This window comes from Micromys minutus (assembly GCF_963924665.1).
Source record: "Micromys minutus genome assembly, chromosome: 9".
In the NCBI taxonomy this organism is placed as follows: domain Eukaryota; kingdom Metazoa; phylum Chordata; class Mammalia; order Rodentia; family Muridae; genus Micromys; species Micromys minutus.
The window spans coordinates 52,091,450-52,106,071 of NC_137978.1; the positions used below are offsets into that span (position 1 = coordinate 52,091,450).

Genomic DNA, 14,622 nt, shown 5'->3' on the forward strand with positions numbered 1-14,622 from the left:
GGTGGGCTCCCCCAAAGATCTTGCCGTAGGTCTGCCATTTTGACATTTTCCTTGGAAAGTTGACCACAGAATGAAAACCTATCTGAGGGTTTGGACCTGCCAAGTTATCAGGGCTCCACTGAGCTGTTGTGCCCTCTTCAGGACCAGTGACTGTCAGTCAGATGTAGCTTGATGTCTCATGGGGCTGGTGACAAACACTTGGACTGGAAGTGAGCTGTGTGCTGATGGTAGGGCCAGTTCGTGGAGGTGCAGACACCCACATTCCCCCATTGCCCCATGGGAAATGTACCTTATAGTCTTCCCAACTCATTACAGTTCTAATGTGAAGGTCACGTCTATGTGTGAGTTTGGTTTTAGCCCCAAGGGTCTTTGTCATTTTCCAGCTGGTCCATTCCACAAGTCCATGGCCGTTGGCATCTATAGGAATTTGTTCATTCTTTCTGGGCCTCTGTTATCTCTCTCCAGCCATTTATCCATCTTTCTTTTGTTCTTTCTTTCTTTTTTGAGACAGGATCTTTCAGACTTGCTAGGTAGCCAGGGATGGTAATCCTCCTGTTTCCACCTCCCGAGTGCTGGGGTTATAGGCGTAGGCCACCATGACTAGACGGAGGCCAGAGTTTTGTGGTATGAGGTAAGCACTCTGACAGCTGGGCCACATCCCCGGACCGATCTCATCTCTTAGGTGGAAATAGAAACTCTAAAGCTGATGTGAGAGTCTCGAGATATAATGACTGTGACGCTGTTGATGGTTGGCATTGTTCACGGGGCTTGTTCCCGAGTGCCAGCAGCAGAAACCAAGCTTTAGCGGGTCTGAGTCTGTAACTCTGGTACCAGGAGATCAAAGGAGAAACCCTGAAAATGGCAGAGAACACTGACAACCCCAGCTTTCCTGAACCGTACTCCCATGACGGACACCATATAGGCCATTAAAACCTGGGATCACAGGGTCCGCTGAGTCCTCCAAAGAGAAGAATCACAGGCAGTGACTGTTCCCAGAGAAAGATTCCCACAGCCCTCACTATTTTCAAACAATCAAGCCCTTCTTACGTTGACATCCGGGTCAAGGTGACAGGAAAGGGTGTCATATTCAGACGTCACTAAACCCTTGTGCTGGGGGCATCTGAAGGCCTGTTTTGTAGGAGGGCTGGTCTGGTACTGTTATGTTTTCAAATGATAAATTCTGTACCCCCAAGATCTGACTGCCCCCGTTGAGGAGAGTCTCACGGACGTCGGCGTTTGTTGCGTAAACCTTGCCCCCCAAGCTATCCCTGGTTGATTAATAAAGATGCCTCCAGCCTGGGCTGGGCAGAAGAGGGGCACAGTGAAGGTTCTCAGGCGTGGGGTCTCAGGCAGGGACCATGATGAGAGACAGGAGGAAGGAAGACGCTGCCATGGGGTAGGTGGGCTGTGAGCATATGACCATTGGAGCGGCCTTATTGGAGTAGGAGTGACCCAGGAGGACCGTGGCAGGTGGTATGGCAGGGTTATTGACATGCGAGTAGGCACATTAGCTCAGAGGACTGATACCTACCCTGCTCTAGTGCTTCAAGACTTGTTATAAAGGTTTTTGTAACTTTTTATGAAAGATCTATTTATGTCTGTATGTGAGTACATTGTAGCCGTCTTCAGACACACCAGAAGAGGGCATCAGATCCCATTACAGATGGTTGTGAGCCACCATGTGGTTGCTGGGAATTGAACCCAGGACCTCTGGAAGAGCAGTCAGTGCTCTTAACCGCAAAGCCATCTCTCCAGCCTGGTTTTTGTAACTTTTATTTGGGAACTCTATGGTCTAAGTAGAGTGTAAACCCTTAACAGGTATTTAAAGTCAACAAGGGGGTGTAGCCATACCCCCCCCAATAATTACCATGATGGTGGTTTGTATCCACATGGCCTCTTACTTCCTCCCCAAACAGGAGCCAAACTGGCAGATGAAGGTGAGGCCCAGGCACCATGGACCTCCTGGTCTCCTCAGGAATGAAGGGCGTCGCTGTCTTCCTTATCTTCATCTTCTGCTGTAAGTGAAACCATCAGGGAGAACGCAGGAAGCCTTGCTTGTGTCACAGGGCAGGCCCCTCCCCTCCCAGGGAGCGCTGAGGGAAGGGAGGGTGCAAGGCAGGCATGCAGGAGAGAACCAGGCTCCTTCCAGAGTTCTCGGTCCTCTGGTAGTGTGTCCGTTGTGCTGGGCCCTCAGAGAACACCTTGGAATCCAGAGACCACGTACTGAAAATGATGTTTGACTGTGGTGTCAGCACGCCCTGCCTGGGAGGCTTCCTTCCTTCCCATTCTGGCTGCCTTTATTTAAAGTTGTGTGTGCAGCATTGCAAAAGCAGCAGGCGTGATTCTAGCCAGTTGGGGTAGCTCTGCTGGTAGCTCATCCTGGCTACCGGAAGTACCTAGTGGGGTACTCAGTCAAACTGGGTGGAGTCTCTGATGCCAGGAATTCAGATTGCACACCTCTCCAAGGTGATCAAGGGCTTCCTGGGAGCCATCCGAGGTCTGTGTAACAAAACAAAACCCAGCCAGTTTCCTACTGGTTTCAGCAAGGCTGCAGTATCTTCAGGGTTCTGCAAGTCAGACATGATCAAAATCAGGTCTTGCTCTTTCCTCGAGTTGCTAGTGTGAGCTTTGCAGCTTTCAAAATCACACTAAGCAAGGTGGCCTGTAATCTCAGCACTTGGGAAGTGGAGGCAGGAGGATGGAGGGTTCAGGTCAAGGCATCGACTCAGTACTCAGTACTGAGGGGGTGGGGAGAACTTAAGCAAACCCCCTCCATCACTTTCACAGTTCTCCTTTGAGTTTATGCGTTTGCTGTGTTTGTCTCATAAACTGGATATAAACCCATAATTGGGGGACCAACGCAGGGCTGGGGGCCTAGCCCCGCCGGTAGAGGGCTTGCCTACCAGGATGGGAACAGCAGCGTCTCTGTTGAGGTTCTCTCAGAAAGCTGATTTCTAAGGATCTGTACATAGCCGTGCAGTCTGTTGGCCTTGTGGCTAGATTATGCATGTTATTATTATTATTATTTATATATTCTAAAATATACAGTAACGAAGACACAGCCTTCTTAGACACCAGTACTTTTCTATACGTAGACACAGCACCTGCTTTGGAGACTGCAGACGCACACACTCCTGCACTCACTTGTGTGAGCATGTGCACACTTATGTCCACACGCACACTCATGTGCATATACACACTTAGGTCTGCACACGCACACACATACACACACACACATACAGTCAAAATGCTGTAACAAAATAAAACATCTGTCTTAGTCACGGTTCAATCGCTTCAAAGAGACACCATGACCAAGGAAACTCTTATAAAGGAAATAAAGGAAAACATTTAGCTGGGGCTCCCTTCCAGGTTCAGAGACTCAGTCCATTATCATCATGCTGGGTGCTGGAGAAGTAGCTGAGAGCCACATTCTAATCAGCAAGCAGAGAGATGCAGAGACTAGGCTTGGTATGGGCTTTTGAAACCTTAAAGATCACACTCTCAATGACACACTTCCTGACAAGACCACACCTACTAATCCTTCCCTAACAGTTCCACTCCCTGGTGACCATACATGTAAAATATATGAGCCTGTGGGGCCATTCTTATTCAAACCACCACAACATGCTTATAAAGAAAGGTACCTAGAAGTATGCAAAATGCACGCAGCCTGGTTCTTTCTCCATCTACTCCAGTCTCACTTCCTGAAGTTCAGCTATTAAAAGTGATAAATCCCCCCAAGTCATGTGCTTTGGTGACCACTCTCCTGTGGGTGGACATATGGCATTTCTGTTGTTCTGATCTTACACACCACACTGTCAGCAAACACCCTTGCATACGCCTCTCTGTGTGTCATGTGAGCATTCTGTAAAGGTGGCAAAGCCTACCGATACATGGCATGCCTGTAAAGTGCAGTACCTCGAAGACAGGGAGGAAAGGTTTGAGACTGGGCCTTCCAGACCAGGCAGGGTTATGTGGTAAGACAAGACCCTGTTGATTCAAACAAAACGAGAATTGGTGGGTCTGTGTGTATTTGCCGTTTTACAGACTAGATCAGTGGTGTTTTCCTATTTTTTACCCCTGTGTTGTGCTTCTCCTGTGAGACTCTAACCCCCTGATGCTCCTTAGAGGAGGGACTGACTGGAACATCAGACTCTCTGTTGAGGGTCTCTCAGGAAGCTGGTTCCTTAGGAGCTGTGCCTAACCATGCAGCCGTTGGCCTCGTGACTAGATTATGCACGCTCATCTTGAATACTACCTGTGCTCTCAAAATAGGGGGTCTAATAGAATCAGTGTCCACAGAGACAACACTGGCTACAGACTGGGACCCGTGGCTTTTAATTTCCCCAGTTAATGTTGGTATGACCTGGATGGTGACAGAGCAGCCCCTGACAGTTGGGGAGCCTGGACCCCATCCTTGTTAGCAAGACACTTTCTGAGTGATGGAGTAATAGGGATCCTATTTCTCTCCTGTGAAGGATGTCTTGTGGGAGGGCTCTGGACTGCCCGCCCCTCTGCAAACACTCCAGCAAGGCCTGTGGGGCCTCAGTCTCTTCTCATCTATTGTTTTCTCCTTGTCAGGGACAACCTCCACCCTCAGCAGCTTCTGGCAGTTCCAGAGGATGGTCAAACACATCACAGGGCGCAGTGCCTTCTTCTCCTATTACGGATACGGCTGCTACTGTGGACTTGGGGGCAGAGGGACCCCTGTGGATGCCACAGACAGGTGATGCGGACGATCTGGGCTGACCCCTATTGTGTCTGTGTCAAAGTACAGGCTTACAGCCGGGGAGAGGGGATTGGGAATCCTGCAGAAACAATTTCAAGGTAGCAGGAGACTGAAAAGGATGGCAGGGTCAGTCTTGAGAAAGCCAGAGCCGAGCCACTTTCCTCTGTGTGACCTGTGACACTGCCCAAGGTCCTTAGTGTGGCCTGTGTGTTGTTACCATCTTGAGACAAGGTCCTATCTTCCAACTCTTATTGACTCCTAACTTACTATATAGTCCAGGTTGGACTTGAACTCTGGACCCTCCTGCCTCGGCCTCCCATGTGTTCAGATTCCAGGCATATGCCACCGTGTACCGCTCAAACCCAGAACCTCATCCCTGCTGGACAGTCATAGCACAGAGATTACCGCAAACCCTATGCTGATAGCCTCCGGCCAGAGCCCCGGTGTTACGCAGCGCTCTGGACGCCTTTCCCACTCACCTAGCAAAGATGCTCTTTGCTCTCTGCTCTATTATTTTAAGATTATGGGCCCAGTGAGACTGCCCTGCTATCTTCCAGCCTAATTCCATATTTTAGGAGAGTGAAGCCAAGTGGCCCAGTTTGGAAAAAGTTGTCCATCTGGAGGCAATCATACAGTACAAAGTTGGCTTCCAGGACAGCTCAAGGGATCTGAGGGTGGGCGGTATGGAGTTTTAGAAAAAGCAAACGTTACTACAGCCTGGGAGCAGGCTCGGTGGTGAGACTGGATAGTGTGTGTCTTTTCCCATTTGAAAAATTAAGAGAGGAAATGTCCCTTGGCATGACCTCACAGCAGGGCCTAGCACAGTGATTCTCAACCTTCTTCACGCTGACCCTTGAATCAATTCTTCATGTTGTGGTGACCCCCCCTCAACCATAAAATTATTTCATTGCTGCTTCATAACTGTAAGTTTGCTACTATTAATATCTAATATATAGGATACCTGATATGTGACCCCCCTGAAGGGGTCACGGCCCACAGGTTGAGAAACACTGGCCTAGCATATAAAACGTAAGTCCCCAAGCTTGTCTGTGGAGCCACAGAAGGCCACTGGCACTTGTGATATGTTCACCGTGTACCCAGAACTGAACCACTGATCTGCATTCAGGCTTCAGCCCTCACGGTGAACACAGGAGACAGCAGCCTCAGTGTACCCCACCTTACAGCTGAGGACAGAGAGGTTCCCAGACTAAGAGTTGCTCAGCCCCCACCCCTAGGGAGAGCAGACCTGGCCTGGGACAGAGATCCACCCATTTCCAGGGCCACTCCTGTCATTTCCTACCTCCTGTAGCTTGTCTGTTGGAGGCCAAAGCTTCGTTCAGTACCGCGCACCATTAGCCCAAGGCCACAAAGGGCTGAGAGCCCACTTATACATGGGACAGCCATAAAAGGGCAGACGTATCAGTTACTCACCTCCCCAGCTCCAGTGCCTTCAGGCCTAGAGAAGTGAACAGGTAAAGTCCCTCCCAGGGCTCACTTAGTGTTCTTCTGCTCACAGCCAGGGACACCTACACACTGGCACAGCCCCTCACCTCTCTTTCCCCACCTCTAGGTGCTGCTGGGCTCATGACTGCTGCTACCACAAGCTTAAGAAATATGGCTGCCAGCCCATCTTGAATGCCTACCAGTTCACCATTGTCAACGGGACTGTGACCTGTGAGTAGCTCTCCCTGCAGGAAAACAGTGTGACCTGGGCTGGTCCTTAACAGTCGCGCCCTTGTTAGCCCACTGATCATCTTAGGGAATGAAAGTGTCCCAAGTGCTTTGAGATCTAAAAAGCAGATGCAGAGGGGGGTAGGGGTAAGCTATGTAGATCCGAAAGTTAGAGCTTCTTGGAGAGTCCTCGCTTGATTTTTCCTGGTCTTGTTTGCCCACTGCTGAATTTCAGCTCCTACCAGGAACCCAGAGCCCACCCTTCCTTATGGACCAACAAAGAGTTAACTGTGGATTCCGTTGACTTGCAATTTCTTTAGGCAACTGTGGCTGTTGAGAGCATCCCCCCTACCCCATTCCATTTTTCATGTGTGTGTGGTATGGTTTGGGTTTGGTTTGGTTTGTTTGTTTGGATGGTTGGTTGGTTGGTTGGTTGGTTTTTTTTTTTTTTTGTTTTTTTGTTTTTTTTTTTTTTTTTTTTTTTTTTTTTTTTTTTGAGACAGGTTTCTCTGTGAAGCCCTGGCTGTCCTGGAACTCTGTAGACCAGGCTGGCCTCGAACTCAGAGATCTTACTGCCTCCGCCTCCCAAGTGCTGAGATTACTGGCATATTTGGCGTGCATGTGTGCATGCATGCATGCCCTAGTGTGTGTGTGTGTGTGTACACTTGTGTGTGTGTGTGTGTGTGTGTGTGTGTACACTTGTGTGTGAGCACACATAATTGGAAATGTGATATTGAGATTAGGAATTGTCCTCTACCTTACTCATCAAGGCAGAGTCTCTCAGTCAAACCCTCAGCTGCCCAATGTGGCTAGCTTACTGTGGAGATCCTTTAAGGGTTGGGATTACAGACCACCTCACCCACCCAGCATTGGGTTTCTGGGTATCTGAACTCTGGTCCTCCTGGGTGCTTTAACCACTGAATTATCACCCCAGCCCCAACAACGTCCAACGTCCTTTTTATCTGTCACGTGCTTATGAGGCATTTTGGTTGCCTTCCAGTTGAACAAATATTTGCTAAGGGTGACTGAATGCTAGGCACCGTGACCAATGTGGGTAGGGACAGAAAAGTAACTAGGTGTGAGGCACTGCGCAGGAGGGGGCTGGGAACATAGGAGCATAAAATGCCCACTCAAGAGGACATGTCCTGGGTATGAGGGTGTGGGCATGTGAGGACAAGTCTAGCCTGAACCCTGTGGGCAGGAGCCTTTGTCTGGCCTCGTATTTCCAGCTCACTGGATGCTTCCTTTCTCCTCACAGGGCATAGTCTAGCTCCCGCCAGGACTTAGAGCACAGTGACCCACTTCCTCCCAGGTGTATGCTCAGCTGTGTTTCTGGGCATCAGCCAGAGGACCACCACTTACCCCTGACTCATCCCTGGAGATAGAGGACTCAGGACTCCATATTGGCTGCCCAGTACCCCTCCCCCTCCCAGAGCTGTAGCCTAGCACATGCAGCCCAACTAAGGACTGTGATTCCTCCTCAACATCAGCTATGGGATAGGAAATGTGACCGTCTCGGGGCTCAGACCCCCAAATAGGAGATTGCCTTCAGTTCAGTCTGCCTAATACACAGTCCTTCATGGCTAGCGGAGGGACTTGGTACATAAAGAGAGCCTTCACCACTGAGGCCTAGGCCAACCCTCTGCCCTTCCTCTGTTCCCTGCCAGCTCAGGAGGGTCAGGTAGGTCTGGAAACTGTACCTCCCACCCCAGAACTCCAGGAGATGGGAAGAAGGTGTCTAGCGACAGGTAACGGCCGTGGCAGATGGCACACCCGCTGGTTGGCACGTGCTAGCTAGTGACAGGAGACAGAGGCAGGACCTGGGAGCTTCCCGGCATGCAACCCATGAGTCTTGCCTCATGCTCACCAAATGAGAGGCCTGCCCAGAGCTCAGGAGAAGGAGGAAACCTGCTCAGGTACCCCAGGGCATCAGTGTTACCCTGCAGGGAACCTAGAACCATGTGGCCTGGGTTCCGATGTCCAGCCTGCTGCTACTTAGGACTGATATACAGAAACAGCCTTTGTTTGAGCACGTACTGCCACTGTGGCCCCAAAGCCAGACGCAGAGTAAGGCAGGCCCAACGCCCACTCTCCTGAGATCAGTAGCTTAAGAAACCCCAGGGCAGAAAATGCCCTCGGAGATCACCCCAGCCAACCTCTCGATGATACACTGAGAGGACTGAGACCCGTGGAGGGGAAGGGCTTGATCCAGATGAACGACCGGCAAGATCAAGACTTGTATGCTGGGGCTCCCAGCGCCCTGGACCTTCTTGCCTGGCTTGAGCCGCGTGGGCCTTGGTTTTCTCACCTGTGCAACGAGAGCAGAGGCTACCCCAATGTAAAGCTAAGTGCTTTGCATGGCTCACCTTGGTTCCCAGGATAGACCCCTAAGATAGGCACTCTTCTCCCTACTGTTGCATGGGATGTCAAGGCTCAGAGAGAGGTTAAGTGGGATGTTCAAGGTCACCCAGCCAGGGAGAGGATGGAGATTTGGGTCCAGGTGGTTCTGCATCCCTGCTACCCTGCCTAAGGGTTATCGATGTGAGGGTTATTACCCAAATGCAAGTCTCTGGGCCTCTAACAACTGGTGAGGTGCTCTGTCCTGGCTGCGGAAGCCCAGTGAACGGACCTAAGGTCTAACCTCATATGAGACCTTTACATTTGTTCGTGCCAAGGAGCCTCAGCTTCCCAATACAGCCTCACCTTCCCAGCCAAGCCTGAGTCTCCTCATCCGTGGACAGGGGTGAAATCACCCATCCTGCACCAGGTTGCTGAGTGACAGACAGGAGTGCCCCCTCTTGTGACCCCCTGGGGAGGCTGGTCCATGCAGCTATTTAGTTGGTGCTGCCATTGGACCTGGGGATGACTGGTTTGGCCAGGCTGTGATTTTCACATTGTGGGAGAGCATCAGGACTATTTTTAAAATTTAAAAATTTGTGTGTGTGTGTTTTTCCCGTGTGTGTGTCTGTGCACCACATGCATGCAGAGCCCACAGAAGCCGGAAGAGGGTGTCAGATCCCCAAAACTCCAGACTATCTTCCCCTCTCTGTCTTAATTACAGTTCCTTTGACATCTGCCAGGTGCTTACCCCTCTGGGGCTAAAGTCATTATGGTGAACCTTATGGAGTTTAGCATCTTCCCTGCCCAGGCCACACTGCAGTTCAGAGAGCGGCACTGGAAGAGTTAATGCCTCCAGCAGTTCTGAAATCCAGCACCCAAATCAGGTCCCAGGTTGCCTAGCAACCAGTGTGGAGAGGACTGTGGGGAGGGCTTGGTAGGTGAGGGGTAGGGAGAGAACTTGGGGTCCACAGCTTAAAAGACCACTCAGATCAGCACACAACAGAGTCTTTGAAGGAGCCCAGGGGGCAGTGTTCTTGAAGGGGACAGCTGCCACAGCGTGGCTGATCCTCCTCTGAGGTGGTTTATATAAGCACTTGGCATTCGCGAGGGACTTTGAGATCAGCACACTGACACCCCCTTCCACCCACACAAGCATGCATATGTTTAGGGTGGAGCCTGGCTGTGCGGGTTTGAGAGTGGGGGATAGAAAGTGGTTCTAGCCACCAGTACCATGGCCCTCTGTGTCCAAAGGATGCAGAAACCTCTTCTGGGAGTTGTGGGGGGGGGGGCTTGCAGAAGTGTTAACTTCTGGAAGTTTAGTTTACAAAGATCTTTCTCATTTCTGACCGCTTTCTTCACACCTCTACTGCCTGGGACACACCCCTTTCTCTCCCAGCATTCACCCCACCCTGGAATTTCTTTGTGACTTCTTCCTTTATTTGTACGGTGATTCCTACCATCCCAGCTAGAATGCAGCTCCCCGAGAGCCTTGGATGTGACCAGTGGCCATGACAAAATGCCTAATGTTTCAGACTTAACTTTGTTGTGTTTTATAAAAAAGAAAAGAAAAGAAAGAAAGAAAGAAAGAAAGAAAGAAAGAAAGAAAGAAAGAAAGAAAGAAAAAAGGAAAGGAAGCCAGGAATGTGTAGAGTGAAGTATGGTGCAGGGTAGGGGGTGCCTCTGCGGGCCCATGCTGGGGCACCCCTTCCCCCTGAAGTACCAGCCATACTACAGGTATGTATAGAATAGTTTATTTAGATAGAGCTTATTTAGGGCATAGGGAGGGGAGTTGAGGGAGTAGAAATAAAAAAAGGCAGAGAGAGAGAGAGAGAGAGAGAGAGAGTAGAGCAGCAATAGAGACCTGCTATGAACATGTAGAGAGGAGGAGGGGAATGGGGAGAGAAGGGACAGAGAGGGAAGAGGGTGAGAAGTGGGCAAGCAGACCCTTTTATACTGAGTCAAGCAGAGCCCAGAAGAAATGCTAACTTGACTCAGTTTCTGGAAGTTCAGCCATTACTTGGCCCTGTGCCTCTGAGCAGAAGACATGCAGGGGACAACCCACAGCCCCCCACCCTGCTCCCCCAAAAGACTTGCTAACAGTGACCTTCAGCTAGACCCCACCCTCCAGCTAAAGCCTTCTTTACTTTCCAAACAGGCACTGCCAGCCAAGGACCTGGGCCTTCAATGCACAGGCCTATGGGGCCATTTCATACCCAGTCTATAGCACTGTACCTCTGCCCACAGAGCCCCAGGCCATCTCATGTAGTTCATTTCCAATGGTCCCCAAGCTCGATTTCTGTGTTAATTGGGTCTTTCCATTGGTAGACCCAAGAGAACAACTTTAACGCTGGCAGGGATTGAGTTTTGGCTCACAGTTTCACACACCTGGGTCTATTGTCCTTGGCTCTGTTGTTTGTGGGCTGGTGGTGACGTGGATCAGTACAGTGCGGTGGGAACATGCGACAGAGAGTATTCAATGCACATACGAAGCCAGGGAGACAGGCCAGGACCAGATTCAGCCTTCAGAATCCCCCTCCAGTGGCCCACCTCCAGCAAGGGCCTACTTCCTAAAGTTTCTACCTTCCCTCACATAGTGCCACCTTCTGGGGACCAAGTGTTTAATGCATGCATCCATGGGGGAATATTCATATTTAAACATAATAGGGGTATGCCTTCTTGTTATGGGGGAAACTCAGTTCTCAGGGTCCATATGGTATGGTGCTCTTGGGCCTGTGCAGTCTGGAGGTGAGCTTGCTTGTGTCTGTGCCCCCAGTCTCTAGACAAAAGTGAGTCACGTGCTAGGAGTTTGATACCTGTTTGTTTAATGAGTGGCTGGATGAACTCATTCAGTAGGCGATGCTGACATATTTATCCCTTCTAAAAGCTAAGGAGGCGCACTTTGGGAGAAGCAGCAACCTAAGATCATAAAGTGTGTAAATCACAGACTGGGGTCTAGAACTTGGCTTCCAGGGTCCACGGGCCACATCAGTGCAGTTGCTGAATGCTCTAGCAAACGGTGATTGAGCTCTGACCAGCAATAGGGGCTGGAGATCAATAATGAGCGAGACACAGTCTCTGATGTATACAGGAGAGGATTTAGTCACACAGTAGAAAGGACCCAAAGAGAGCTGGGGGTGCAGCTCATTTGGTAGAATGCTTGCCTAGCACACACGAAGCCCTGCATGAAATAACCACGCTTAGCATCTCAGCACTTGGAAGATGGTGGAGGTAGGAGGTTCAGGAGTTCAGAGTCGTCTTGGAGTGACACAGGAGTGAGTTAAGGCCAGCCTGGGCTACATGAGACCATGTCTCAAGAATGAAAGAATTAAAATGGTTGGGAAGATGGTCCTGTGGTTAAGGACTCACATTGCTTTGGTCCAAGGTCTGGGCTCCATTCCCAGCACCCAAACAGCAGTTCACAACCATCAGGAACTGCAGTCTCAGGAGCTCTGACACCCTTTGCTGACTGCTGTGGGCACCAGGCACACACATGGCTCACAGACAAGCACCGCTCACGTGATCCAAGGAGGATGAGCAGAGGGAATTGAATAGTAAGGGAAAAGGAATAAGAGCTAAGCAGAAAAGAGGACACAGAGGAGAACACCTCGCTTCAGGGTCAGGCTTTCCTGGATGGCAGCACCAGGTCCCCAGAGGCCTGCATTCGAGCAGCCTCCCCACCCCCACCCCCACCTGTGACCTTGGCAGCACACAGGTGTGCTGTGGACAGGGAGGGAGAGGTTCGTGAATGGGGCTGAGATGGTGGTGAGCCCTAGGGAGCTGGAACTTGATGGGTCTGGGCAGACCTTCACAGATGGAGAAGGGGATGTGAGCACAGGCTCCCTGTCCTTGGCACCTTCCCGAGGGAGTGTGGTGAGGGGCAGCTGAGGTGTGAGGTGGTGGGTGGTGTGCACCCTAGAAATAAAGTCTCCAGACAAGAGTGGAGGACAGCCGCAGTGGGATTGTGGGCTGCAGTGAGGGGGTCAGCAGAGAGACAGACTGCACTGCTCCAGCAGTCAGAGGCTTGCTTCTTTGTTTATGTGAAGCCCGAGGTACCAGTGTCAGTGCAGCAGATCCAGGGCACACACTCCTGCTGTGAGCCGCAGCCATGGTGACCAGTATCCTAGGAGGGGGCCTTACTATGCTGTTCATTTTTTGAACCTGGTCAAAGGAGACTGTCAGATTAGCCAGCCGCAGAATACATGCTCCAGGTCTGGCATCCTCCTGCCTCAGAGCAGACCTAGGTAGAGTTCTATAGAGGGGAGTTGTGTCTTCAGAGACCCTAGTATGTGCTCATACATGCACATGTAAACACACACACAAAGCATGAGGACTGTGACGACTCAGTCTACTTGTCCTTAAGCTCAGCTCCGAGTCTAAAGTCCTCGGGGCTTCATTTGCTTTTTGGTGACAGTACCGTGAGGAGCTCCCATGGGCTGGCTCTGTTCTGCAGGACGAGCCACTGTGACGCACCAGGCTTCATAGAGTCTCACCTCTGCAGGGTAGAGGAGGACACAACAAATCAGGGTGCAGATGAAACCAGCAAGGGGACCACCTGTGGCCTGTGGACTGTGGACAGCCACAAAAGGAGGGTCACCACTTCCACTGAAGCCTGGAAACTACAGCCTGGCTTTAAACAGGAGAGTGGATGCGATTCAGCTGACATTTTGATGCTCCTTGTTCCTTTCCCCTCGTTAAGGAGGTAGAACTGACAGTGACACAGTGTATTGGGGGTGGGGAGGGCGACAAGTAGGTGGGTGTGACCCAGGATGTTGGACAAAAGAGAGCAGAGCGTGAAGTGGTTTAAACAGGGGGATATCTGCGGGACTTGCTAGCACATGGGAAACCGAGTCAAAGGAGGAGAGGGCTCCTAGAGAGCTGCTGGGGCCTGCTGGGGTCATTCCCAAGGCTGAAGAGGTACAGGCTCAGTGGCCATGGCTCAGGCATGCAGGGTAGGTTTGAACATCTGCAATTGGAGATGTTCCGGACACCACCTGGGATGTCAGGCCTCAGATAGATGGGCCTTGGGGGTTGGGAGGTTGAGTCCTGCCTGTTCCCTTGACTGGGATGCTGCCTGGGTGCAGTAACTCACCCCGCAACATGCAGCCCTTCCTCTGCATCCCTTTACCTCCTCCGACGTGCCTGTTCATTGTGGCATGGTAGGATGCCATTGGGGAAGGGCTGTGAACACAGAAAGAACACTCCTCATTCCTTCCTTTGTCCTCCCCTGGGCCCTCAGCCCTTCCCCACCTTAAACCCAGCTGCTGGATGGGCCGAAGGCTCCCCCAGTGACGCTGCCCCATGTCTCCACAGGTGGATGCACCGTGGGTGGCAGCTGCTTCTGCGGGCAGAAGGCCTGTGAGTGTGACAAACAGTCTGTGTACTGCTTCAAGGAGAACCTGGCCACCTACGAGAAAGCCTTCAAGCAGCTCTTCCCCACCAGGCCACAGTGTGGCAGGGACAAACTCCAGTGCTAGGCAGGCCACCATCCCCGTCTCCCTCCAAGAGTCCCCAGGCTCCTGCCGCTCAGCCTTGCTGTCTGGGGACTGTCTTCTCTGTCATTAGGGGACTGGAGGTAGAGAAATCCTGTCCTGGAAACAGACCCTGGGTTTCTGGCAATTAAGTGATACATTGCTGCAGTAGGAAGCAAGGACACAGGGGAGCAGGGGGGCGGGCATCCTGCAACCCCAGCATTTGAGAGGTGGAGGCAGGAGAGACAGGAGGTCAGGGGTAACCTCCACTATACGGTAAGTTCAAGGCTATCTTGAGCTACCTGAGACCCTGCCACAAAAAAAAAAAAAAAAAAAAAAAAAAAAAAAAAAAAAAAAAAATTATTTTTAAATGAAAAGAAAACAGAGGGACATGGGGATTGGGCTGAAAGGTAC

At 51.1% G+C, this 14,622-nt stretch overlaps 1 protein-coding gene across 1 annotated transcript; it reads left to right on the forward strand.

The window, feature by feature from the left end:
- Positions 1–1,977: 1,977 nt before the first annotated feature.
- PLA2G2C (phospholipase A2 group IIC) lies at positions 1,978–14,214 on the forward strand (the record flags this gene model as incomplete). Its single annotated transcript, XM_080920789.1, has 4 exons — positions 1,978–2,017; positions 4,582–4,726; positions 6,300–6,403; positions 14,051–14,214. 4 exons carry the CDS (start codon positions 1,978–1,980, stop codon positions 14,212–14,214), a joined length of 453 nt encoding a protein of 150 aa, XP_080776915.1.
- Positions 14,215–14,622: the final 408 nt, after the last annotated feature.